Genomic DNA, 26,588 nt, shown 5'->3' with positions numbered 1-26,588 from the left:
GAAATCCTTTACCTGAGTGCGAGCAAAGTTGTGAACATCTGTTTCATAAGTCCTACATCAAAAAGATAGCGTACAGATACTAAAATTTGCGTTGTTAAATGACTGCTTTTGGTTTGGTGACACGACAGAAGTCCTGAAATTTGCAGCAAAAATAACTGATACCTCCTCTGCACGTGTGGTCATCTGGAAGGCATACTTTTCGAGTCCGCAGGCTTATTTAAAAATACGAAGCCTAAGCAGTGTTTGAAACATGTTGAGGCGCATTAATACGAGACAATATTGTAAAATTAGCTCTTACCTGAACGCAGAAACACAGCAAAATCAGCTCAGTTGAGTTCACATCCACACCTCCTTCACCGCGCAGTCAAATGACGAATTCTACACCTTGTACTTCATGTAAAAGTAAATTTGTATCTCCTAGAACCCAGTCCCTGCGATCACAACGAGCGCAACACGCCTGGTTACTCAGCATCACCTTGAGTGAACAAGCTCGGGGCATGTGATGTTTTGATTTCGGCCGCCATTTGCACTAAGTTATGGCAGCTTTACATCGAAACAAGAACTTCTGGTGAGTGAATTAATTTTCTTGACAAAACCTTTTGTAGTTTCGGGCGGAATTTTAAGCTTTTTCGTGCTTGCTATGCCCACAAACAGTCAAATTAAACTGAAACCCACGCGGGTCGAGTGTAGCGAGGTACTCGCGTGCGCGCGGCGATTAGCTGTGCATTTTTGTTTCTTACAAGGAATTTGAATTGTAAAATATTTGAATGCCTTTCTTAGCTGTTTTTTTTTTAAATTCTAGCTATTTAATATCACGTTGAAGCTTGTACTTTGTAAATTGCAGATCTCAAATGGTGAATCCGCGGCAGAAATAATTATTTCCAACTGACAGTTGGAGGAGTTGGAAGAATGACACAAGTTGAAGCATTGAAGACAGCTGACAGGTTAGAAGCAGAGTTTATACACGTGTCAAACTGGCTCAACCTCTTTTTTGTTCTCCTCGTGTCATTAAGAATGTCGGTGATATGTGGAACCCTTCCTGACAATAAAATCTTTACAGATTTCTAATGCATGCTCACTTCACTCTATAATTTTTAGCTTATTGCATTCCGTGTGGTAATAATGTCCATTTTAGCTTAAACATAAGTGCCATCCTTGGAAGTCCTTGAAGAATGAAGCCAGCTTTAATTTCATGACAAACATGCTGCTGTATCACATTCCACAGACTAAAGTAGGGCTGCTCATTACATTGTTTACAGATACCTAAAGAAAATTGTTTTCAGTTAAGGTGGTACATTTGGCTGAAGCGCAAAAAAAAAATTTTCTCGCAGTTTGGCTTATATTGTAGTTTTTGTGTAGTTATGTTGTTATTTTCGGAGTAAGGGCTCGCTGTCCGCTTTTTTTTTGGAGAAAGCGAAGATTGAAATTCGTTGTCAGGTCCGCCATTTTGAGCCGCCATTTTGAAATTTTGCGTGTTTACTCGCTTCCGGTCTCGCGAACTGCAGGATGCCATCGAAGCTACAGCAAAGCAACAGGCATTGAAAGCTCAGTTTAATCTAAAACAACCAGCTATAACAACAGCGAATACCAATATATTCTCTCATAATACTTTAATATCTCAAATGGTGAAGCTAAATGTAGCCGGGACATGGACACAATCACACAACGAAAAGCCTACCGCGATCAGTAAATAAAAGCTGACAAGTCAATTGAGAAATGTAAGTTTAGACCAGTTTATCTTGCAACTACTTACATGGCCATTTCGGCGAAAATATACTCGCCCGACAGTTTTTACACTCGCCTGGGCGAGCGGGCGAGCGCTAATTTCCAACCCTGAATTGACATTACAGATATTTACCCCGATCGATCTTGGTTCATTATGAATATCCCTGGCTGATCCACGGCCACAACTGCATGTCTTTTTTAAGCTATAATCCCTGGGTATAATCGAATGTTGATTAGGCCACAACAGCAAAGAATAAACTTCACGTACTACACGAAAAAATGGTTCGGAAACATCTTTGAACTCTTTTTAGCTATTGAAGCATTCGAACCAGCCAGAATACTTTTCATCTTGTCGCGATCGATCGTACGAAAATTATACGCGCGTCCAACTCCTTTTGTGTGTGCTGTAAACACAATAGAACGCCACTGTTGTCGCAGGATATTTCGCTTATCCTTCACAAATTCCAACGAAAAAAATACAAGATTATAAGCTGTATAACAGCAGAACTTGAATCTCCACGGCGAAGCATCTAAATACCCTTGCGTGTACACTCGATATGTTTACTCGAACACGCGCGATGCTTATGCGTAATAGCAAGTGCGCATTGTTACCGCTGACAGAAGGATCGCAGTACCATTGTTTATGGCGGTTGCTAGGGTCTCTCCTTTTGTTTCTCTCGAGGACACGTAGCACGCTCGAAATACGTCATTTTCTTCGTTTCTTCCACGAAATACGTGACCCAGAAGCCAATGCAGCATGGACAACCGAAAACAAACATGGCGGACAAGAATTGTGCGAACGAAGCCACAAAAACAGGCAAAATTCGACGGATTCTCAGCATGTGTGAGACGAAAATTGAAATATTTTCCATGCGTTTTATTGAATTCTTGTGAAATTTGGCAGAGTTAATACACACAAATGGAGCTAAGTTTCCTGACTTAGCCGACATTTTTCGTAGCATCGGATCGATATTATGCCCGATTATGATATGACACGTGACTGGCTTAGAGATGGTCGATTATTTTCCGTAGGAATAACAACTGGATGTCGGCTAAGTCACATAAGAATTGTTTTTATACAGGTATTTGATAGTACAAAGAAGGAAGCTATTCAAAGAAAAGAAATGGAGAAAATAAAGTAATTATTATTTTGAGTGACATTTTAAGGTGTCAATTTTCACACCTTTATGACCGGAAATCGAAAAATTTTAATTCAAATTTGGATTCTACGGTAAAAATTACTATACAATAGTGAATTTAGGAATTTAAACAAAGTTAATAAAATATCTTAAAATGGGCTCTTTTTAGACGCATTTTAGCCATATGTACCACCTTAAGTTGAAGAATTGCAAAGGAGTTGTTAGTATCTCGTCCTTTCTTTTTCCTCCTCACCCATTTCACTAAGAATGTCAGTGATATGTGGGTAAACAAGTTTAATAACTTCATAATACAGGTTTTTGGATATGCAGGGAATTCCAAGGCACTGTCGAAGAGTTCTTGAAAACTTGGCATATCCATGGCATATCAGAGCCTCTGAAATTCACAATCCTTCCATGGCAACCACATTACATTACATTTGATAGCTTCCTCAGAACTCTGATAGTATTCAGAGTTGTCTTGGTCCCAAATCGAGTCCTTGGGGTTCGCAGTGATCAACACACACTCCAACAATGTAACTTCAATGATTTATGACTAAATTACAATCATCAAAGCATGCGGTGAGAACTAAAATTACATAAATGTGTGTTAGCAAATATACAGCTAAAATTGAAGGAAAGGGAACACTGCATAAATTGAATAGTAAAAGGAAACTAAGATGGAACTTGCATTATAATTCCTGACTATGCCTAAAACCATAAAAAAATATCTCTGTAATAACAAAATCTCTGAGCTATCTCTGTTCTGTTTGTGTACGATCAAGTTATGTTTACAAGTGTGAAAAGCTAGTGAAAAATTAACTGGCACAAAAATGAAAATGAACAAGTGTAAAGCAATGTCAATGTCTGTGAGAAGGGTCATCGCTGTCTGCGTTGCCCTCCAGAGAACTAGCAGATTTTTCATAAAAACAATCGGACAAGTTACAAGAAACAATTTCTTTTTCTACACTTTTTTTGCTCAAATATTTCCCTGGACTATCAAATCTGATTCTTGATCGCCACTCTTGTACAGTTCTTCTGTCCAATGTGCTGCCAGGACAAACTTTCTGTGACTTCCCGCTCCAATTCCTCTCGACTCAGCTGATTTTTTCTCTCACACAACAGGGATTTTTTTTCTTGAACTTTGAATTCTTTTTCTGCTTCCTCAGAGGTGCCATTTTGAATAAAGGCTTATGTGTCACCAGATGTGATGCATGCATTATGACGTACCTTAGCAACTGATCAACAAAACAATACTCAGTGGGGCTTAGTGGGTAAACACATGTCCACAGACCTTATGATCAGTGAAAATCAAATTCAAAATGGTGTTGATTGAGTGTTACGGGGAATTGCTTGTATTGACAATGTTAGACTGCCTCTTATGCAAAATATAACAGGCCCTAAAGGATAAGTAGTTACAAAAGTTTTTTTTAAAAAAAGCCTTTTTGGTTCAGAACTCGGCAGGTTTTTTGTGAAGGAAAGTTTAAACCAATACTTTTTCAGGGAAGGAGACTGCAGCAAATGATGAAAAGTTCTCAGGCAGAAAATCTCACCTTAATTAAGTCTTATTGCAATAATGGATACTTTTAAACATTCTGAGTTTTTCCAAACACAGAGAAGTGACTGAGAATGTACTTCTCCAATCTTACATAGTCTGGCCACTGTTTAAAGCCAAGAGCTTTGAAGTTAGCGTTAGTAGTTGAAGTTTTATTTGTAATTGGCATCTGTTGGAGAAAATGGCCAACTTTGGAAATCTGTACACGAGGGTGGTACAGTCAGTCATTCAAATCTGGGACATACATAAATCCAATAAACTTAAACTCTACTTTCTTAATTTCATTGTTTCTGATGGCAACAACAGCTTTCCTTAATTTCTTTTTGGGAATATATTAATTTTGCGACCACAAGGAGTCTATGTAGCCTTACACTATCACAGCATTCCTATCTCTGGGGTTGCTAGGTTCTTCCTATCCCTGGGGTGCTGGGTTCCGGGCTCATCCTAAGTTCCATGGCTTTCTTTTCTAGCTGGAACTGTTTACACTTTCGTAATGTTATTTATCAGTCCTTGTGGTAGCTGCTTCCTTTTAATGCAAAGTACTCTTTAAACTGCTCACTTTCATCACTGAGTGGGGTTTCTCCACCAAGTTCTTCATGGAGCTCCTCATCACTCCCCTCTGATTCATTTTCATCACTTGAGTCAGTGCTGGACTGACAGGATATCCAATTATAATCATCATCTTCATAGTTCTCAAAAAAAATACATATATTATGTTACATAAAAAAATACATAACGTATCTAATTTACATAAATTACATTTAAAATCTAAGAACGATAAAAAATATAAGAAGAATTAAAAACTTGATATTATATATAAAAATTAGGCTATTAACAAATACATTCTTAAATCTCTCTGAATTTATTTCCGGACGTCTTTATTTTCAGACATCTTCACAATTACTTTTCCAGGTAGGGGAAATTTGAGCAATTACATTTGCAGACTAACAAATCCAGCCAAGGTGTGTGAGGCATGGGATCATCTTCCTCATGATCTTCCTTGGTTTTAACTCTCACAGAATATGAATTGGAAACCACTTGATATTCCACAACAACAGATAATGTTCTATCATTTGCTGCATAGCCTGGATTCTCGGTAATGCATTGGCCCTCTTTCTCCACTTCGTACATTCGCTCAATGCACCTGTCAATGTCTGTGCAACACTAGCACTCGTCTGGCTTGGTAATTAGCTCAAGGGAACAATTTGAGCATTGGCACCTACGAATTATTGAAATGGAAATAGCGTCAAGTTAAACAAAATGTTGCTCGTGTCTGAGGGCAACTTCTGTCTTCATTCTTTTCATTAAGTCTGCAAGAAATTGGTGAAATGTGCTTTTATCCTACCCTGACTGTGAAAAAATTTGAAATGTTGAAATGGTGTTTTGATGGTTTATTGCAACTTCAAAAATGCTATTGAATGCTTGGTGAATATAATCACAATGATGCCTCAAAATTATGTCTCTGCATAAATTAATTGCTTGATTCTTATATTTCTTTACAAGAGGGTCAAAGAAAAAGATGTCTTCATTCAGAATTGTAGAGATGACCTTGGGAAAGCAGTCACTGAGTATTGTTTGCTGTCTTTATCTTAGCTTAGACTGAAACTCCCGTCTGCCCGTGTCCCCATGACAAATGCCGTGTACTTTTGTTTTAGTTTTAGTTATGAACATTGTTTCATGTACCTGGAAGGATAGAGGTGGTGAAGAAACTAAAGAAGAAGTGGTGACATCAATCTACAAAGCTTGATCGATTAAACAAAAATGAAACTAAAACATTAACATCAACAAAACAGTTTTTCACCAGCATTAACCTGTTGCAGTTGTGATATTTGGCTATGTGGCATAGTGGAATGTTCATTTTACAGTCTTCATTATTTTATGTTAGGAGTAAATTGACAGCAACGTTCAAAATGTCTGGACAGCAAATCCAAGCCTGCACTTGGTGGTACACTGATTTGCTGATGTCCTGTTTTGCTGCAGTAGACACAGTTGTTGACCAAGTTGTTGTCAAACATTTGCCATAAAAATGGTACAGATTGCATGCTGTGAATGTATAGAACTCTCCCTCCTACATAGACATGATTTTCCCCCAATTGACATTGCTATGGATTCTGTGCTATCCATCAGTGTTGTGTTGTGTACTTGTTTGGTGTTTTTTTTTTTTTAAATGGTAATATTGTTTAAAGTCTTACCCCTCTTTAGATTGGAAAAGACATGTTAAAGTTGTTATAACATTTACCTGCATAATGGATATGTTTTAAAATGGCAGCAGGCATGTTGCATATCAATTCGAAACTTTTCACTTACTAAATCTAAATTGCATGTCTTTCTTTTAAGTCTTACTCTTGCAGCCATTTTTGCTGTTAATTGGTCTGTGACCAAAAGTCTCTATATTCAGGAATCTCAAGACCTTTGAGAATAACAGCAAGTCTGCTGCAAACTTCTGTTGTTGTCAATCTGAGTTTTGCAAGTTTTGGAAATGATTGAAAAGCTTTGACTAAAGCTCTTAATCGTCTTGCATGATAAGCTGAAATCTGTGTATTCTTTGTGTTCCACTGATCCAAAGTTCCTGTCACATGCTTGAGGATTTTTCCTTTTGATAAATCTGTAGGCCACTTTCCAAGAGTAGACCAAGATTAAGGTCAACCACAAGAGCTTCGTTTTTTTTATTGTCAGATGTGAGGATGTGTCTTTGTATCTGTAAGGAAATTTCTGCCCAAGTTTCTGCTACAGAAAAGTTAAAACGAAGCTCTTCTTTTGTTATTTTTTGATTTCAAGAATTTGTGCATTTCTTCTGCACTCAGTCTTCGCCTTTTTGTTTTAAACAAGTTGTTAAGACTTGCTTTGGGTTTTCTTGCTTTTGTATTCTTTGAAATGAGCACTAGCCGCCATTTGACTTTATTTTCATCTTTTCTCAAGGCATATTTCCAGAAATTTCTTCATTCTATTGTGGTAATTGATGTCAGCATTATTTTGAGATAAAATTTTCTGCACCACCAAGTAATACTCTCTCGTGCGACGGATCCCACAATCTTATTAAATCTAAATCACGTCTTTTTTTAAGTCCTACTCTTGGAGCCATTGTGTTAAGCTGTGGATGAGGCACCCCATATTGGCCAGCAATGCGTTACTGTATTATACAAGTTGCTATCATCCTTTACAGGGGAACCCCAATATAATGCTATGCCAAGCTTTATGCTATGCTATGCTTTATTTATTTACCTCACTCCCTATCTTGCACTTCTTTTTCTGACCTCCATGCCTCTAATTTTTCTCTGTAAAAGTTAAATAGTTCATAGCAGTCAGTTAATTTACAACTTCCTGCAATGCTTTAAAGCCTTGGTACATTTCAATCAACAATTTTTGCACAATTTATTTGTTTTCATTGGCATCATCAGTTTGTTTGTTTTTTATTGCAGGCAAGGTATTGCGCATCTCAAGAAACAATAATTAAGGATCACTCAAAGTTTTTCCAAACTTATGGGCTTGCACCACCTCAGGCTGCATACTTATTGATTTTAATACCATATAATATACCAAGTCAGAATGCCACAAATTTTAGATCACTTACATTACCCTCTAAATTACATACTATATCAAAAAGAAGGCAATAGTGAATACCAACACAAAATTTTAACAGTTAAAAACCAACAAGTTACCTTTCATCACTGACGGCAGCACAAAACTCTGCTGCAGTAGCCAATGCTACTTCACTACTCCCCTCTTCAAAGTTTGATTCTGTTAGAAATAATTAAAATGATCACAGTACTTTTAAATGATTTATCTTGGCGTGGTAGTTTGTACGTTTAAATTCACCCTTGTACTTGTTTTCTCACTTTTCCAAAAAAAATAATATAAGACTAAATAAATATTCTACAAAATACTAAATGAAATTTCATTCCCTTAATTACCGGAGTGGAGCTTTCTGCAAGCAAACTGGAGATGAACTACCGGTAACAAAATGCGAGCAATCTTGATTATAATTATTACTTATATCCCAAGCAAACTAAAGTGCAACAAACTTGCTTGCAATTCCGGAAATCCCAGTAATAAATCAAACTCAAAATTCTTACTTAATTTACATCCTAACCCTGCAGAAGAAACTCCGTCTTACTGTAAAAGTGATTATAATTGTGTTTGTTTCATATGGTAAGTCTCTTGGGTAGTCTGTAGTCTATACATAGTCTATGGATTGGGGGTTGGTATGAATTTTGTGGACTGCATGCCAGTGTTTTCAACTCACCTCACAAAATTACTTTGTGTGGGTTTTTAAAGTCACTGACTTCCTTAACTTTATGTCAACAAAAAGTATTTTTTTGCTAACAGTGCTTAAGATGTCTTTTGTTTATCTTTAAGAGGTGCCCATCTCATAGTATTACAGAAGTGCCCATGTAAATTATTGACTTTATTTTAGACTAGATCCATTCAATAATTACGTCCACTATACTGACCATCCAAGATTTCGATACACTGTGGTTTTAACCTGCTGTGGGATGGAGCCAGCACAAGCACTGTCCAGTTATCATGTTAAACACCGAATTTCACTTTCACTGAAATGAATAATAGGTATAAGTCACTCAGATATATTTAAACAGACAGAATTACAACAAGCCGTCCATGCAGCATGACTCTAAGAAACTGGTCTGACCAAAATAGAATTTGAATACCATGTTTACACTTTGAAATTAATTTCCATATTTCACTGATACTGAATCTTCAAAACAACACATACAGCTGTCAAAAAGAATCCAGACTCCAAAATAATTGAGAAAACAAATTATTAATTACAGTTATATTATACATACCTTTTCTCCCCTCATTGGAGTCTTTGTCGGCTATCCACAGATAGCATGCGCAGGTGTTAGGTACGTTGTTTAACAACCTGTTCAAAAGTATATAAATTTATAGAAAATATGTCACCTTTTTAATAAAGGATGCTCTAAGTGCTGAAAAATGCAAAAAAGTGTGCAAAGACTTTTTACTTACATAATCAATTTGTGGTACTGCTGATTTTTATTTGCAAGGGGGAGAAGCGCCAGTAGTGTTACCCTTACATCGTCAGTTCCCTGCCAAACAAACTGTGATGAAAAATATGACAGTGAGATTGATTTTTACACCAGGCCTTGAATAATAATAATAATAATAATAATAATAATAATAATAATAATAATAATAATAATGGTTTTATTGGTGACATATCTACAGAGTAGCTCTACATTTACCAAACTAGCCCTAACCTAACAAATAAAATGATATTTACAATTAAAACTCTATCATCATTGAATTACTACATACAAGTATACTCTATTCTATACTATACTATAAATTATACATTTAAAGTTGGTTCAGTTTTCTTTAAAAGAAAGCGCTTTACTCAATTTTTTTTTTTTACTTTTGCTGGACTATCAAATCCGATTCTTGGTCGCCACTCTTGTACAGTTCTTCCGTCCAATGTGCTGCCAGGACAAACCTTCTGTGACTTCCAGCTCCAATTCACTTGACTCAGCTGATTTTTTCCCTTGCACAGCAGGGATTTTTTTCTTGCACTTTGAAATCTTTTTCTGCCTCCACAGAGGTGTCATTTTTAACGAAGGCTTATGTGCATGCACATGTGCATGGCGTACCTTAGCAACTGATCAACTCAGTGAAGCTTAGTGGGTAAAAATATGTCCACAGACCTTATAATCAGTGAAAATCAATTTAAAATGGTGGTGATTGAGTGTTACAGTGAATTGCTTGTATTGACGATGTCAAGCTACCTCTTATGCAAAATATAATTGGCCCTAAAGGATAGGTAGTTACGGAAGTTTTTTTTAAAAAAAAGCCCTTGCCGTTCAGAACTCGGCAAGTTTTTTGTGAACGAAAGTTTAAACAAACACTTGTTCAGGGAAGGAGACTGCAGCAAATAATGAAAAGTTTTCAGGCAGAAAATCTCACATTCTGAGTTTTTTCCAAACACAGAGAAGTGACTGGGAATGTACTTCTCCAATCTTACATAGTCTGGCCAATGTTTAAAGCAAAGAGCTTTGAAGTTAGCGTTAAGGAGTTGAAGTTTTATTTGTAATTGGGCATCTGTTGGAGAAAATGGCCATCTTTGGAAATCAGTACACGCGGGTGGTACAGCCATCATTCAAATCTGGAACATACATAAATCCAATAAAAGTCAAACTCTTCTTTCTTAATTTCATTGTTTCTGATGGCAACAACAGCTTTCCTTAATTTCTCTTTGGGAATATAACTAATCTGCGACCACAAGGAGTCTATGTAGCCTTCCAATATCACAGCATTCCTATACGTGGGGCTGCTGGTTTCTGGCTCATTCTAAGTTCCATGGCTTTCTTTAGTAGCTGCAACTGTTTTCACTTTCGTAGTGTTTTTTAGCAGTCCTTGTGAAAGCTGCTTCCTTTTAATGTACTGGGGTTTTTCCACCAAGTTGTTCACCATTAGTTGAGTCAGTGCTAATGGATAGGGTTTTTTGAATTTTTCTTTTTCATATCAAAGCTGAAACAGTCTCTGGCCAAGCCTGACCAAGATAATCCGTGATAAGATGATACATCTTGCAACAGTATTGATTAAAATGCCGGGCCCGTCATCAATAACAGCATGCAAGTAGTTTACATTTTCACGGAACATTTCAGATCTTGTCCTTCCAGAGCGAACATTTTGATAGCTTAAAGCTTATCTTGCAATTAGAATTGAGCCAAAACAAACTAAACTAGCACAACATGTGGCAGAGTACAGATTTAGAGGCGTCATTCAGCTCTACAAACGGAAACCACGCAGCGCGGGCTTATGACCTCTAGACACTTCCTTGGCCACAATCTTACGGCTCTACAATACATAATGCCTCCAAATAATAACAGTACCCTCAGAAAGAAGTCAGAACTCAGAAGACCGAACTCAACATAAAACGGAAAAGGTTACAAATGTCACGAACGTAGGAGTCCTGTAGGCCCATCACCTTTATTTACCAAAGAGAATTGTTGAGATGCGATAGGAAACAGCTGACATTGTCGGATTTCTACAGCGAGCGGCTACTGCCGTCGACAAGGCTAGGGAATTTGTAGCCTTGATGTCTTCATCTGATGACTCTTGTACATTGCAAGCGCCTTTCAAGCAAGCCATCCATACGGGGCACCAAACTTCAGCTTTGTGTACGAGAATCTTCCGGGCTTGACTTCTTCAACACAGAATCAGTTGAATTTTTACAATATTCTTTAAACTCTGCGTTGACTGTTTTTCGCAGTGGTTCTGTGAATTCATCGCGCAAATGCAGGTGCTGAAAACACGCATTGGCGACAGGTTGCCAGTTCTTTCTACACAGATTCGTGATCATTGATTTACTTTTGTCATCAAAGGAACTATGATTTTCTACCCGGCCACTAGGAGCCACTATTACAACTTTCACTTGGCTTGTCTGATTTCCAACCAAATCATCCAGGTTGAGATTATGACACCTTAAGCTTTCTGCATTCGAACGCCGCTCGTCATTTTCCTCGGTTGACGATACTTTTTCTGCGAAGTTAAAGGTTTTTTTAACGCCAGTGTTTCTTTTGTGGCCTTTCTTGGGCTGTGGGCTTCGTTGGGGAGAGGCGATGGAGCTTGGAAGGAGACGCTTGAATCTAGGCGGTGATTCCTCACTCGAACATAACTGCAAGCTCTTCGATTGAGAGTGTTCTTGGTTTCGATTCAGGCTCGACGCAATAAATTCATATAGCTGCACAGTGTTTGGTATCTTTCTTGCACACTTTGGCAGACACGTTCTGACAAAGTTGTGCTCTTCTCGACGTTAAAACCAATTCGCGAGCAGAGATTGGCTAATGTGTCACCATTTTCGACTCCTTCTCCTTTCGACGGCTTGAATAGATTTACAGTGGAAACGGACACGGATTTCTTAAAATCGCCAAACTTTTGCTTGAAATTGGTACAACACAGTCTGCATATATCCCTAACAACTCCTTCTCTTGGTTTCGGGTTTTGCAGTTTTTTTTGGCGTACCGTTCTTATCGTTACTGGAAATCTCCATGTGCCATCAAAGGAATGTTTGTGGTCATAACATTTACCGCCGTTTCGCGCGTAAAAAAACTGGAGTTTTGTATTACACCTCACTTTCTGATTGGCTTATATAATTAGATCATCAAGGGCGATAAAAGTGGGCGGCAAGCAAAACCCCCTAGTAATGTGGCAGGCGGGAATTTCACTTGCTCGCCGCTCGCGGATCGCGGCTTCGCCGCTCACACACGCAGGCTTCACCCGCTCGAAGCAAGCGCTCGCACTCAACTCCCGCCAGCTACGCAGGCTAGTGCTAGACTGACAGGACATTATTTCCATTGGACATCTCCACAATTACTTTTCCAGGTAGTGGGAAAATTTGAGCAATTACATTTGCAGACTAACAAATCTAGCCAAGGTGTGTGAGGCACGGGATCATCTTCCTCATGATCTTCCTTGGGCTTAACTCTCACAGAATATGAATTGGAAACCACTTGATATTCTGCCAGAGAAAAGTTCAAAGCTCTGTGATCTTTGATTTTATGAATTTGTGCATTTCTTCTGCACTTTGAAGTCTTGGCCTCTTTGTTCCAAACAAGTTGTCAAGACTTGCTTTCGACTTTCTTGGTTTGCTTTCTTTGAAATACCGTAGTTATTCAGTTATAAGGCGCACAGCTTTTTCGAGAAAAATCTGTTTTTCAACGGGAAGTTTATGCCAAAATTGGGGTGTGTCTTATAGGCGGGTATTTACGCCCAACAAAATCATATGACTGCCAATTTACTGGAAATTACTGTTAAAACAAGAACAATGAAAACACTTAATGTTGCTTGTTGACTTTTAAGTAAGATATAAGAAACAGAAAGTTTCAATGCAAAGTTTATTTACATATCAACAAGTTTTATAGAACACCTGTATATTGTTGGAATAGACAGAGAAAATCAAGGATACTCATTTGAAACAAAGCTTTCTAAGCGTGGAAAGTGGAAAATGACTTTAGAAGACAAGGAAAACACCAAAAAAGCTTCAGAATCACTCGATAACAAAGTACTAAGCAATACTAAGCACGCTTGAGGACTTGGTAACCAAGCTACAACCTCAGTGGTCACTAGGAACTACACATCTGCTGGGTTACTAAGCAGCTAAGTTCGAAGCATGAACGATGATGGAGTTAACGGTTACAGGCAGCTGTGATATTGAGACACTGCTCCATGGGGTCGAATCCTGCCACTGCTTGGAATTCTTCCCAGAACACTTCACATCCTTCTGGCAACAATTTCACGTCAGATTGGCAATAAGCCAACAGTTCCCAGTTAAAGTTGAACTGGTAGTCCTCGGCCACAAGATCGGTGTACCACTTTTCAAATTCGGCCTTGTGAAAGGCTGACATACCTTTGGGATCGTAGAAGTCGCAAGCAGGCATTGGTCCCACGTACGATTGTTCCTCGACTGTGTTAAACAAATGAGGAAAGGACCTTTTTGGCTGCTCGGTGTGAGACCAAACGCTTTGGGAAAGAAGAAAAGAGGCATCTGGAGGAAACAAATGGAATCCTTGAACACAATGTTGTTATCGGGCAACCTCACACACAGAATCTTGGCTTACCTTTTCTCATTCTTCAATATCGTCCATGGCATCATTCATCGTATCATCACTGATTTCAGACATCTCACTTATATAGGTTTGCCATACTGAACCTTTTAACCACTTGTCGGCTATTTTTCTGTGGACTTCGTCAGTTTTCCTTGGTGTTTGAGAACAGTAACGTTTGAGGAAGACCACAGCATGGATGACTCTGCTTACAAATATACTTACAAACATATCAATTGCATTACTAATAAGAAAAATAAAAGCAAAACAGCCTTAGATAAAAGCAGAATCTGACACTGACTTTCCAAGCTTGATTACAATGACCTGTTGGAACATGTTCCCACTCAACCTTTACATCCTTCCATGTGGTTGCCACAGTTTATCTGTTATGAAAAGTTAGATAAAATCTTTGGCTGTACTCTCTTGCATTTAAAACCTGGTTGTCTCCTCTTTTACCAGAACATCAATTCCTTTTTCCCAGACAGTTATTTTGATTGCACCAGTCTCGTCCCCAGTTTCTTCAATAGACAATCCTGCACAGTAACTTCAGCTGGCTCAGTAAAATATTCAACTTTGTGTTTGTCATGTGACTTAAATAAGATTCCTAGCAAAGTGGATTTGTCGTGTGATAAAAACGATTATATAGATAAATACAAATCTTTGTAGTTATTGGTTCAAATGTTTCATTTTATAGTCTTTGTTATTGTATGTTAGTTATTTAGTAAGTAAGTAAGTAAAATCTTTATTTAACGAGGGTAGCACTAAAATAGCATAAAAATTACAAACAAACCAGTGGCCCTCTAAAATTATTGACAGTAAAATAGTAAAAACTATGAGACAATGTAACAAATAAAAATGCAAAAAAAGAGATAAAATATTAAAAAGGTAAAAAGCGTAATTAAGTTACAGAATAAAATGATTTGAAAGCTGCTGTTTTTTAAAAATTCTCTTCCAAAGAGAGTTCCTTAAAGGTTTTTATCGTTAGAAGGCTGTTTCATTGATGACAGGCAGTCACGATTAATATTCTACCACCTTCAGTTTGTCGTTTAACGTTTTCATTAAGGTGTTGATGGCTATTGTTTTGGAAAGCATTGATAGACAATGTTGGGTTCCACAAATTTTGCTTTTGGCTCTTCAAACATAAATGATGAGAACAAAGGCATCCCTTTGCACCATTACCACCGCAGTTATGGAGAGGCATTGAATTAACAATTGCAAACTCTTTGAAAAGGGCTTTCTAGATTTACGCAATGGCACACGTAAATTATTTTACAGCTTAGTCAACATCGGAAAGCTAGACATGCCGCTGAATGCTGCTGTTGAATTTGAAGCTCCATCGTCACTTGAACTATCCACCTACAAAAACAAGGATCACATTTTAAGTACAAATGTTACCATGTAATAAGACAATGTTATGGGCTCGATAACCATCCATTCCAGCATGACCAGCTTCCTGAATGTGATTAACAACACTTTTCTAGTTGCTCTGACATGCACAACATAGTGTCCCTACCATAATGAATTTTTACATAAAATCTATCCATTGGACTAAGTTCAGTATAGTTCAGTGCAAACTAAAAATTGTTTTGTTAAGGGTAACTGAAACTGTTGTTATTTGAATGATGCTGTTGCCTAGAGTTTAAAAGGGCAGGCAGCCAGTGTTACAATTATGTACATACAAGTTGAGGCCAGTAGACCACACAAACAACACAACATAACAGTGAGCAAAAAAAAAATTAAGTAAAAAATAATATGTTAGAATAAATATAATAGGAGGAATAAAAAAGAGAAAGCTTATCAATAACATTACTAATAGGAAAAAATTAGAGCAAAGCAGCCTTAGATAAAAAACAGAATCTGACACTGTGACTTTCAAGCTTGATAACCGTGACCTATTGGAACATGTTCCCACTCAACCTTTACATCCTTCCATGTGCTTGCCACTTTGGTCACAACTTCTTTTAATTATGGCAAATCTTCTTCTGTAAGGTTGACCTCAGTTTCTTTGAAGGTACTAGGACGCTACACAGGCTCAATACGTTCTGTTACAGGTATGTCCTCGACAGTTAAATTAATTACTTTCAGCTGATAGTAAGTTGACTCGACAGGCTTGGTTGATACAGTCACTGTTTTAGCATTTCTGTTGCGCCGTTGTACTGTTGAAATGCTCGGAGATATTAGCTATGTTAAAAGCTACTCTACAATCCGAGGGTAAATAAAGTATTCACTTCACTTCACACAGTTAGGGCAAATTCTGTTGGTCTTCTTCTCATTTCACCAACCTTGACATCAATGTCACTAGTTTTGTACTGCACTGCAGCAACATCTTTTAAACACTCATGGATCACCAATTCATTCTAATAAACAAAAAAAACCAACAAATGTTTTTTTTTTATAAGGAGCAACAACTTAAATACGAAACTTTTCACAAATGAAACACAGCAGTGAAACGGTGCCATAATTATATCTTAAACATGCATTTTTTTCTGCAGACTTTTGTTAAATAATGACACTAATTTCAATTTTGCAATTTACTAGAAACAGTGACTTTTATGATCCTTTTATTGCTTGCTTCTGTCATTTATATGGGAAATTCACCACTCTTACCAATGCTGACACTGGGAAATAGCCCACCTCATACTATAAGATCCTCTTGTCACTGTCGTAAATCTGTAATCTATTACGCAGATTGAAGACAACCATGTCATTTGATTGTGCTTGGGGTAGTAAAGAATATTCTACCACATGGAACATTACTATGGCTAAGCTGTTTAGTGGCTATGCAGATGTTAATAAACCTGGATGTTTTTAGATTTTCAATGTTATATTGTGCAATGTAAATGTTGGGGCCCCCCTTCTGGCAGGTTAGCTGAAAATACCTTTTGTTTGCCAAGCTCCTTCAGGTTGTTTGCATGAGCCCTTCCGACATGACCCCCACACTTGAAGACTCTCCTAGGCTCTTTACCATAAACTTTTTCTACTGATTTCTGAGAGCTTTAGTCCCTATCTTGCCACACCACAGCTATTTCGCAGCCTTCATATTTGGCCTGCTGGTAACATTCATCAACAAGGATCCCTCCAGTCAGGTAATTTTTATAATAAACGAGCCATTTTTGCTAAAGTGGCCCAGTGTATGCCATACTCCATCTGACGTGACAACTCCTCGTTTCTAACTACCAAGCATTCTATCATCAATGGCTCTCATGTTTGCCTTCTCTTTATCACACATCTTAATCAAAATGTCAAGAATTTGAGGATAAATCAGTTTGAGAACTTGGTCATAACGGTTCTTTGATGTTGCCTTAATACCAAGGCACTGGTTCAATGTTTTATAGAATTTTGAAAAACCTTGTCCAAAAACGATGAAACCAACAGCAAGTGCCAATCGCACAACCGTGAAGAAAACCAGATAAAGTTTCAAATGATCACTGCCAAATTTGTAATTCTTCTTTTGCCTAAATGGGGACCAAATGTTCAAATGAGAACCTGTTTTTGCCTTCGGGAAGGAAAGAATGCCCTGGTTGTGTGTTGGCGGACACTTTGTTCATTGTTGGTGTGAAGCTGGTCCAAGATCCAGGATAATCAGATAAAGTTTGCCGCCCCTGCGCAAGGAAAATCAGATATGCTGCGGACTTCATCACGTTTCCACCGTGTGGAGTTCGTCAACAACGATGCAGCACACGCGCTGGTGCAGCTCAGAACTCTTTTTCTTAAGAAGGCTGGTAAACTCCTTGGTAATTGCTTCCTCTGCTGAGCAGAGTATTATTTCTAAACTTCATTCTTCTAATTCAGCTGAACTTATAGAAGACAACGCAGCAGCACGAATACCTCGCGAGCGCAAATCGGCCAAATGGTCTTCAATAGTACTTGTTATTAAATGGAGCAATGACAATCAATGTAGCGCCGATATTTTCACAGCTTTTCAGTAAAGAAAACGCTTGATAAATGCGCCTCTTGCCGAATCCAGTAGGCAGAACGGCAAGGACGTCTTTTCCCAGATACAGATTTCTCACCGCTTGCTCTTGTTGGACGATCTTTTCTTCGTAATCTTCTGGAAGCTGCTGAGCAAGAGTTGTCTTCTGTCGAAGCAACAGACCATTTCTCTTCATAAATACCTGGCACCAGTGGTTTCCTGCCGTGAAATGCCATGAACTAAGCCAAGTGAGCAAAATCTAAAAGGTTTACAACCGCATAAAACAGAATTAAGTGCAAATCATAATTAATGGGAATCTAATGATTAATGATTCTGTCAAGTGCCGAGATGTGACTGATGTTTTGCACTCCTCTTGCCAGCTTTGCTGAGCTTCAAATTGCCTGATCTGTCAACACGCCTATTGTTTAATATTGCAAAATAAGGTACACTAAGTGTGCTCATGGCTGACGCAATGACCTGTTGCTAAGGCGTGCTGGTCGTCATGCTAGGAGCAGAGTTTAAATATGAAAGAAAAGTAAAACCGGCAGATTATTTACCTTGAACGCTGGGCTGCTACGAGATTGCCTCTCAGGACTGATCAAATCAACAATCCCAGCAACACGTACATTTTCTAGGAGTCTCAGTTTTCAGGGGAACCAAAAATTTTATTAACCTTGTGTTGTTGCGCAAAACTTGATTTTTCATATTGAAGCAAGGCATTTGTTTAGTGGCCTGTTCTCTCTAGAGTAACTTTCCATTCACTGACTCTTAAAATAATCTGGTTGACATGTAGCTTTAAATTATGAGGCATTGTTTTTGTAAACCTGCTTTCATGCATTGCTTCTCTGGCAGCATCTTATATAAATGGCAAATATAGGAGAGACATTTTTTTCTGAGTTTATGCTTGATCTTATGTAACAGACTAAGGACATTTTAAGAACTTGATAACAAGAAACAAGGTAACAATTTCAATAAAAATAAGAACACACTGTGGTGACAAACATGACAAGACAATGCATGTCGGAAAAAACTTTGATTTAAGAACTTGACCGTTGAAAAGATTACAATAAGGGCAAGTATTCCTGTGCTCTTTTTTATCTGCCTGCTTGCCAATCCAGGTACAAAAGAATAAGAAAATAAACGGATAAAAAAAAGTCTTAACCTAAAAATTGTACAATCTCCAGAATTTAGAGTTAACTAAAGGGCAAATTTTTTTAAAAAATCCAGGCTTCTAAGCCTGTAGTTCATCATTGAGAAGTACAAAGTAAAAAAATGTTGGATATGAAGAAGGACTGTAAACAAAAACAATGCTAAAAGAAACCATAAATTAAGATTTACTTACTGAATTTTTCACCTCCAAAAACACATTGAGCAGAACATTGATAGTTGAGTTGCTATAGTGTGGCCATTCCCACATATCCAAGAACATGAACTCCCGCTACGTGCGTTTATAAGTGCCACGCACTTCCATCGAAAGTAAAGAAAACAAAGTTAAGTAAACGTTAAATGGGAGAAACTGAAATGTTTGACTTTAAATTTTATCCATCATTTAAAGCCTTCCTTTGAGACATCTCAAATGCAATTTGTTTCTCTTTTAGTGTGACACTAATGAACATTGAATAGTAGTAGTCTTACAGGAAATCATTTTGTTACCTTGCTGCTTATATTAAAATCTGGCAGGTTATGTTTGTTTTGGTCCATTCCGTCGATGGTAATGGACAAGTACTTCTTGGGGTTTCTCTTTGCTTTTATTCCATGTTTCTAGTACTTTTCTTGTTCAGTCCTAAGTATAATAATAGTCTTGTCCATAGAGGTGGTAGCAATTTCTTTTGTGGCCTTGTTACGGTTAATTTTGAATGGCTTGTTCAAGACAATGGTACGTTTAGCAGGTTCTGGTTGGTAAATTTCTCCACGAACCAATTCCTTTGTTGACTCAAAATTAAGTTTTTGTCAGCCTCTGGTGTCGAGAGTGAATCCTCTCACTTTGCACGTAGTATGGCCCATGTGTGTTTTAAACGCATAATTTTTGGACCCGCTGAGACCCATTCTGTGATGTTATCTCCATCGTTAAGCTCATATTTATACACAATGAATTTGTTGCTGCAGAGCTGATGTGCTCGTGTCTTTTACAACTAAACATTTAAAATGTTACAATAACAAACACATTTCAAAAAATTACATTTACATAGGCTCTTTAGATGCTATTTTCTTTTAAGACACTCTTGAAGCTCCCCAAGGATTCCTTAACTTGGGCCTTGTTTTTTAGTAAGTTCCACAGTGTGGCCCTTTCGTATTTAATGGACTTTCTGAGGAAGTCTGCCTTTGGTTTTGGTAGTACCAAGCAATTTTCTTTTTTTAAATTATTGTTGTCCTTCTTTTGTCCACAATTGTTGCAAGTGAGTTGGAGCATCTCCAGAAACCCATTTATATACCAAAACAGAATCCTGCAGAAGTATATTTGCCTTCACATAAAAATTATTCCATTTCACGTAATGCAATACTTCAAATGGCAGCACATACATGAATAAATACAGGATATCGTGCAAAACCAGCTTCTTTTGATGAATAACCTGGCAGAACAAAGGTTAAGATGCTACGACACTTTAGGTGCCGAAATGTCCCTTGAAAAAAATTATTAATTTTAAAAACGATTCTATGGTTCAGCAGAGTGTGTCTGCAACTTTGCCTTGTTACTTGTGGGACAAATTATGTTGCTTCCGCGTTTAACTTAGTAGAGTGAACAAGTTCACATTGATGTTGAGTGAAACCATCATTAAAACAGTATGGTGTGGCCGGCAGGAAGCCCCTGGGTGGAAGGAGGCAAGATTAACTCCTACCATTCAATTTGAATTCTACCTGAGATGACAGACGGAATATTGTTTTTTTCATTTTTTTTTTATTATTTTATTGATAGTCACACATATATAGTTATATTACAATGCAATTAATGGTAAAACTACGTAATAATAGATTACAGTGGAGAATTGAAGATTCACTCACTGCCCATTGTGCCCACTGGCACGTAGGGCAGCAAGGAGAATTAAAGAGAAGAGAAAAAAAAAGACCTGAGAAGGAGTATGGATACTCCGTATACAAGTTTAAACCTAAGTTTTCTAGCATGTACTTACTTAAAATTCTACTTACAAAATCTGTGATAAGGAGAGACTTATTATGAAACTTATTCGTATAAATAAAATATCGGGCATATAGCAAGGTAAAATTAAGTTTTTTCACTAGCTTCTTCTTATTAGGTAGGTTGGAAGTAACCCCAATTAAATTTTCCTGAACTCTATTTGTTCAGATTGGTTGTTAGGTAGGTGCATAAATATTGCATAGCGAGATTTTTACGCCGTTTAAATGCACAGTAATCAGAATAATTCTTCCTGTTTTGTTACTGAAATTATTTTGTTCATTTAGTTGAATAGCTGGATCAAATAAGATGCAAACACCTTTGCTGTGGTGCCTCCCATGAGAAAAAATAATTTTGCCTCCCCATTCAGAGATTATTGTATGTCAAGTCCTACCATATACAATCATGAGGTCTAGAGGTTATTTAAGTCATGTTCGGAATAAATTTGAATAGGTCTTTCTTCTGGAGATGTTTTGACGAACATTTTTCCACCGATGGTCCATATACCAAGAAGTGAAAGCTCTTGTTTTCTTGCGTGCGCCTTCCCCAATAACTCCCTACGGAAAGCTGTTAAATTTTCATTTATGAAAATTTTGTTGGCTTGAACTCTATCAGCCGGGGTTGCATCCGGAAATAAATATGAAAAGTTCACATGCTTAAGTTGGACTCTTTGCTTGTAGAGTTTAGTTTTGACCTTGTGACTGACAAAGCACACAATGATTGGGTTCGATTTCTTTCTTCTTACTCTATGGCAAATGTCTATGTCCTCTGGTTTCATGTCAACATTTAGCACTCTGGCGATTTTCAGAACTGCTCCTTCGTTATCGCGTATACTCCCCGGAACGCCGACAATTTCCAGTGAGTTCTTTCGGGAATATTGCTCCAGATCGTCAATGCCATCCTGCAGTCCGTCAATTTCCTCTCTCTGTTGAGAAATTTTTCGCTTTGCAGCGTCAAGTTCGACTCTAAGTTCTTTGTTGGTATTTTGCACTTTGATTAGAGTTGTCTTTGTTGTCAGCAATTCAGTTTCCAACCTATTAAACAATGACTTGAGTTCCCCAACTTCATTTGAGAGTTTGTTGTTTTCCTTGAGAATACTGTTAGTTGTTTTTTGAATACTTATCAGCAGCGCCTGGATATCGGCGAGGTTTGGTTCTGTGGTTTCGGCGGCACCAGTTGTCGCCTCCATTACTTCTTCTTCGGACTTATTGTTGTCGGCCAACGACATATTCAGTCGTTTGGACGCTGTTGGTTCTTCTTCAGTTGATCCTCTAGCGCCTCTTTTGTTTTTCTTACTGTTTGTGCTTGACATTAGTATTTGACATTGGTCTTAGGTTCACAGAGGGAGCGGTTTCTTCTCGCTCACAAAACGTGGCCGGTCGCGGCCATTGCTCACCAGGTCGGTCTCTCCCAAGACGGAATATTCTATTAACCAATAGCTTTTAAATAATAATAATAGTAATAATAATAATAATTATAATAACTTTTTTCTAGTGTCTTTTGTTCTAGCTGGCCATAGGCCTAGTAATCAGGGACGCTATTAAAATTAAAATATAAAACATACCTAACTTTAAATATAATTAACAAGCAACTACATGTATCACCCATAGAAATCGAGAGCAAATAATCCAATCGTTTCTGTATAAATCTACAGGCTCTCACTTTTATTGAATAATGATATAAACAGGTCATGCGCGGATAATTGGCAACTGCACCACATTGCATTGGCTTCTGTGTGCGCGTTTGCATTTCATTCACGATTTATTGCAACCATTATTTGCATGAAACTGAAGTAAAATGTAACTGTAAAATGACAATTGAAAGATGTACTGATGTACAAGGGCCCTTGAAAGTCAGGGTTTTTTTTTAAAATTCGAAAACGTATAACAATTAAAAATTTCTGAAAAGTTGAGTGAGTTGTTCCCAAGGAAGAAACCACCTTGCATTATTTAGCTTGTGTGCACCAAAAATAGATAACGTTGCTGCTCCTTCTGCAACACTTTTTTCTTTTGGATATGAAACTATCAAGCAGAGTACATGCTAGCACAATCACACATTTCCTGTGTAGCATTTTTTACACCATTTCTTACTCTTAAATCAAGGCATGGTGAGACATTTTAAAACAACGTACGTACGTATGCACGTACCTCACTAGATGGATACCAATAACCCTGCCCTTTCTGCTGCAAACCAATGCAGGCTGCTGCAAAGTATCGCCAGACTTATGTATCTGTTTCATACAAGAAAACAAAGTACCTATCAAGCAGGGGACCGTCGCTAACATTAAAAGTTCTACGTCTATCTGTATGTATGTAAATGTGTGGATGTACATCAATGAATATCTCTTTAAGGAAAGTTGGCTACCAGCTCAACACTACAGTCTGCCTGACCCGTCTCAACCTGTCGAAAAAAAGTAGTTTTAAGCTGCATTGAGTTGATTGAAAAATTAACAGAAACAAGATAAATAAACAATATATGAACTATTGTATACTTGTTAGGGAGGTATTTGAAGCAGTTCATTATTTCCGAACAGCATAAACTTCCAGGAAGTTGATTTAGACATGTGCATGCAAGAGCATATTAAGCAGGGCTTATTAAAGTGGTTTGTAAGGGCAAGGTACAACCTATCAGGGGCGTAGCGTGCAATTTTTCGAGATGTATGCAGGAGAAGAAATTTTTTGTTAACGCCAAAGACACTAACTACCAGGGGGGTCTGGGGGCTTGGTCCCCCAGAAAATTTTAAAATATTTAGCTTCTCGGAAATGCCATCTCCTGGTTTTTCTGCGGGCATTTTCAATAAATAGAGTAAAATGCAGTAGAAAGACTGTTTATTTTGACCTTTGCTCTAGTGTTTCCCATAAGCTACAGTGTTACAAAAGGAAAAACAAAAACAGCGGACACAGGTCACATTGCAAGGCGTCGAGCCTCAAGACTGGCAAACCCCGTTACTACACTGTCAATATCCACGTTCTTGTGTTTATGTATATGGAGGATTGCTATGGACCTTAATCTTTTATCCGTTTTCGTACTTCGTGGAGGAGATTTAAGTCTTTTCATACTACTGAAGCTTCTTTTGGCAGTGCTTGACACAGGATAAGTTAACAATGTTACGAGAGCAACATATTCACTGGGATAAAATTGGGAGTTTGCGTGGTCAAGAGTCTCAACCAAAGTATGCAGTGTCACATTTGGATCCATGCCACTCCATTTATGCTTCCATCTCGTGACTTCAGTTTTAAACTCATCCTCAGAGATTACCATGCAATAGTAACCTCTCATCTAGATACCTGGGGAAACTGGCGAGGCTAACCTGGAGGGAGGGGTACATGAGGCGCTTTTTTCTATTTTTACTTACCACTCAAATGCATCTTGCCATTAGTGGCTAGCACTAAATAATCAATGCTTGAATAAAGGAAAATCTGATAAAAAACGCTAGTGTAATGTGACAAATATTAAATTATCAGCCAGCAAATAAAATGATAAAAAGCGTTTTTAGGTAATTCCAAAAAAAAATTCTCAGATGTCAGCTGTATGCACGGGTATTCGTGCGTATATGGACGCTACGCCTATGTTGTGGTTAGTTTTGCATGTCCTACCATGTGTACTTGTTGGGTTTAACAATGTGATTCGTTTGGCACTAAAATTTTTAAAATGGCTTTTGATTAACAAATGAGTTCTCAAACACGCAGTTTTAACGTACTTCTTGATCCTTGTTTACTTTCTTTTTCTTCTTTGTATTCTTGTCTTCGTCCTACATGTAAATACTGAAAACCACACCATTTAGGGTGTAGATGAAAGAAGGACATCACAGCATGCAGCACAGTGCTGTAGCGCGATTCAAATAAGGCATTACTTAGCTTTTTTAAATTGAAAATATGTCATCTTTTAATTGACTGCATGGTTAAACCAAACATCACTCAATGCAAAATTGCTCAGTGCCTGCACGCTAGCTTTTAATCCGCCATTTTTCTGTGATCTTTTAGTGGTGCTTGTCACATGGAAAAAATAAATCAGCCAGTACGTTTTTCATCATCCTCGGCTTAAAAATATAGGAATTAATTCTCATCACCATTTCATTAGAAATAATTCAGATATCAGTTAACTATCTGCAAGCAGTCATGGTGCTCCAGCTATTTGTTTCCCAGCTGACTTGCTGTTCTCCATAAACCTCTTCTTCTTCATTACAATATAAGCAATTCTTCTTTGTAAACTTTTTTAAACGCAATTGAAATAGTCCTGTGACGTACCGAAGCCAATCTTTTTCCTTAACTAGTTTCAATAGTTAAGCTGATTTCTAACTTGCACCTGACGCCATTTCCTTGTAGTTTATTTTTCCAATTGCCCTCGATGCTCTGTTCATGATTTTTCAGATCCAACAAACGGCAAGCGATGGAGCACAGAGATGGACCAGAGATTCCAGAGATTACTTCCTGCCTCAACCGAAGTGGGATGGGCTAACTGGGAACGATCATGAATTTCATTGGATGTTTAAGACGTATTGACAGAAAGATTGAAAACTAGGAAGATTGACATTCCACAAGGAAGATGTCCAAAGGTGTTGTCCCACATCTGTTTGAAAGTTTGACGTAAAAACCTTATCCCTGTTTTGCTGAACTGTTCCATACTTTTCAAGCCTTGCCAAATTCTCCTAAAAATAAAAGTTAAAAAGGTTGTACGAAAGAAGTAAACGAAAACTATCAAAAGAATTTGTGATGTAAAACAGTACCTTTCCACCAGCCTTCCTAGAACTCTGGTACCAAAGGAGCAGACCCAGAAGCCTCCCTCAGTGATTTCCCGGACTATTTTCAAGTAAAAATCTCCAAAGTTTTGATCCTTGTTTACTTTCTTTTTCTTCTTTTTCTTCTTGTTTTATTCTTGTCTTCTTACTACATGTAAATACTGAAAACCACACCATTTAGGGTGTAGATGAAAGAAGAACATCACAGCATGCAGCACAGTGCTGTAGCGCGATTCAAATAAGGCAGTACTTAGCTTTTTTAAATTGAAAATATGTCATCTTTTAATTGACTGCATGGTTAAACCAAACATCACTCAATGCAAAATTGCTCAGTGCCTGCACGCTAGCTTTTAATGCGCCATTTTTCTGTGATCTTTTAGTGGTGCTTGTCACATGGAAAAAATAAATCAGCCAGTACGTTTTTCATCATCCTCCGCTTAAAAATATAGAAATAAATTCTCATCACCATTTCATTAAAAATAATTCAGATATCAGTTAACTATCTGCAAGCAGTCATGGTGCTCCAGCTATTTGTTTCCCAGCTGACTTGCTGTTCTCCATAAACCTCTTCTTCTTCATTACAATATAAGCAATTCTTCTTTGTAAACTTTTTTAAACGCAATTGAAATAGTCCTGTGACGTACCAAAGCCAATCTTTTTCCTTAACTAGTTTCAATAGTTAAGCTGATTTCTAACTTGCACCTGACGCCATTTCCTTGTAGTTTATTTTTCCAATTGCCCTCGATGCTCTGTTCATGATTTTTCAGATCCAACAAACGGCAAGCGATGGAGCACAGAGATGGACCAGAGATT

The 26,588-nt window shown here is 37.7% G+C and overlaps 2 protein-coding genes and 1 long non-coding RNA gene across 3 annotated transcripts; 1 reads left to right on the top strand and 2 right to left on the bottom strand.

Annotated features, from left to right (window-relative positions):
• Positions 1-482: 482 nt before the first annotated feature.
• On the top strand, positions 483-26,588 carry LOC144652369 (uncharacterized). The gene is made up of 4 exons (XR_013570514.1): positions 483-568; positions 845-944; positions 25,408-25,592; positions 26,543-26,588. It is a non-coding gene; the product is annotated as an uncharacterized LOC144652369 (long non-coding RNA).
• Positions 13,578-14,108, bottom strand: LOC144652206 (uncharacterized). Its single transcript, XM_078512219.1, has 2 exons — positions 14,010-14,108; positions 13,578-13,936 (listed from the first exon to the last, which is right to left on the bottom strand). The coding sequence occupies exons 1-2, from the start codon at positions 14,017-14,019 to the stop codon at positions 13,578-13,580; spliced, it is 369 nt and encodes a 122-aa protein (XP_078368345.1). The 5' UTR covers positions 14,020-14,108.
• Positions 21,450-22,425, bottom strand: LOC144649920 (uncharacterized). The gene has a single exon (XM_078509514.1). It carries the CDS (start codon positions 22,347-22,349, stop codon positions 21,450-21,452), a length of 900 nt encoding a protein of 299 aa, XP_078365640.1. The 5' UTR covers positions 22,350-22,425.

Source organism: Oculina patagonica, chromosome 4 (assembly GCF_052425735.1).
Source record: "Oculina patagonica isolate OP01 chromosome 4, crgOcupat, whole genome shotgun sequence".
In the NCBI taxonomy this organism is placed as follows: Eukaryota; Metazoa; Cnidaria; class Anthozoa; order Scleractinia; family Oculinidae; genus Oculina; species Oculina patagonica.
This window is presented reverse-complemented; position numbering and strand designations above follow the sequence as displayed.

Bases quoted from the DNA above. Each gene is read 5' to 3' on its own strand.
- LOC144649920 (XM_078509514.1), bottom strand. From the start codon at position 22,349: ATGTCAAGCACAAACAGTAAGAAAAACAAAAGAGGCGCTAGAGGATCA.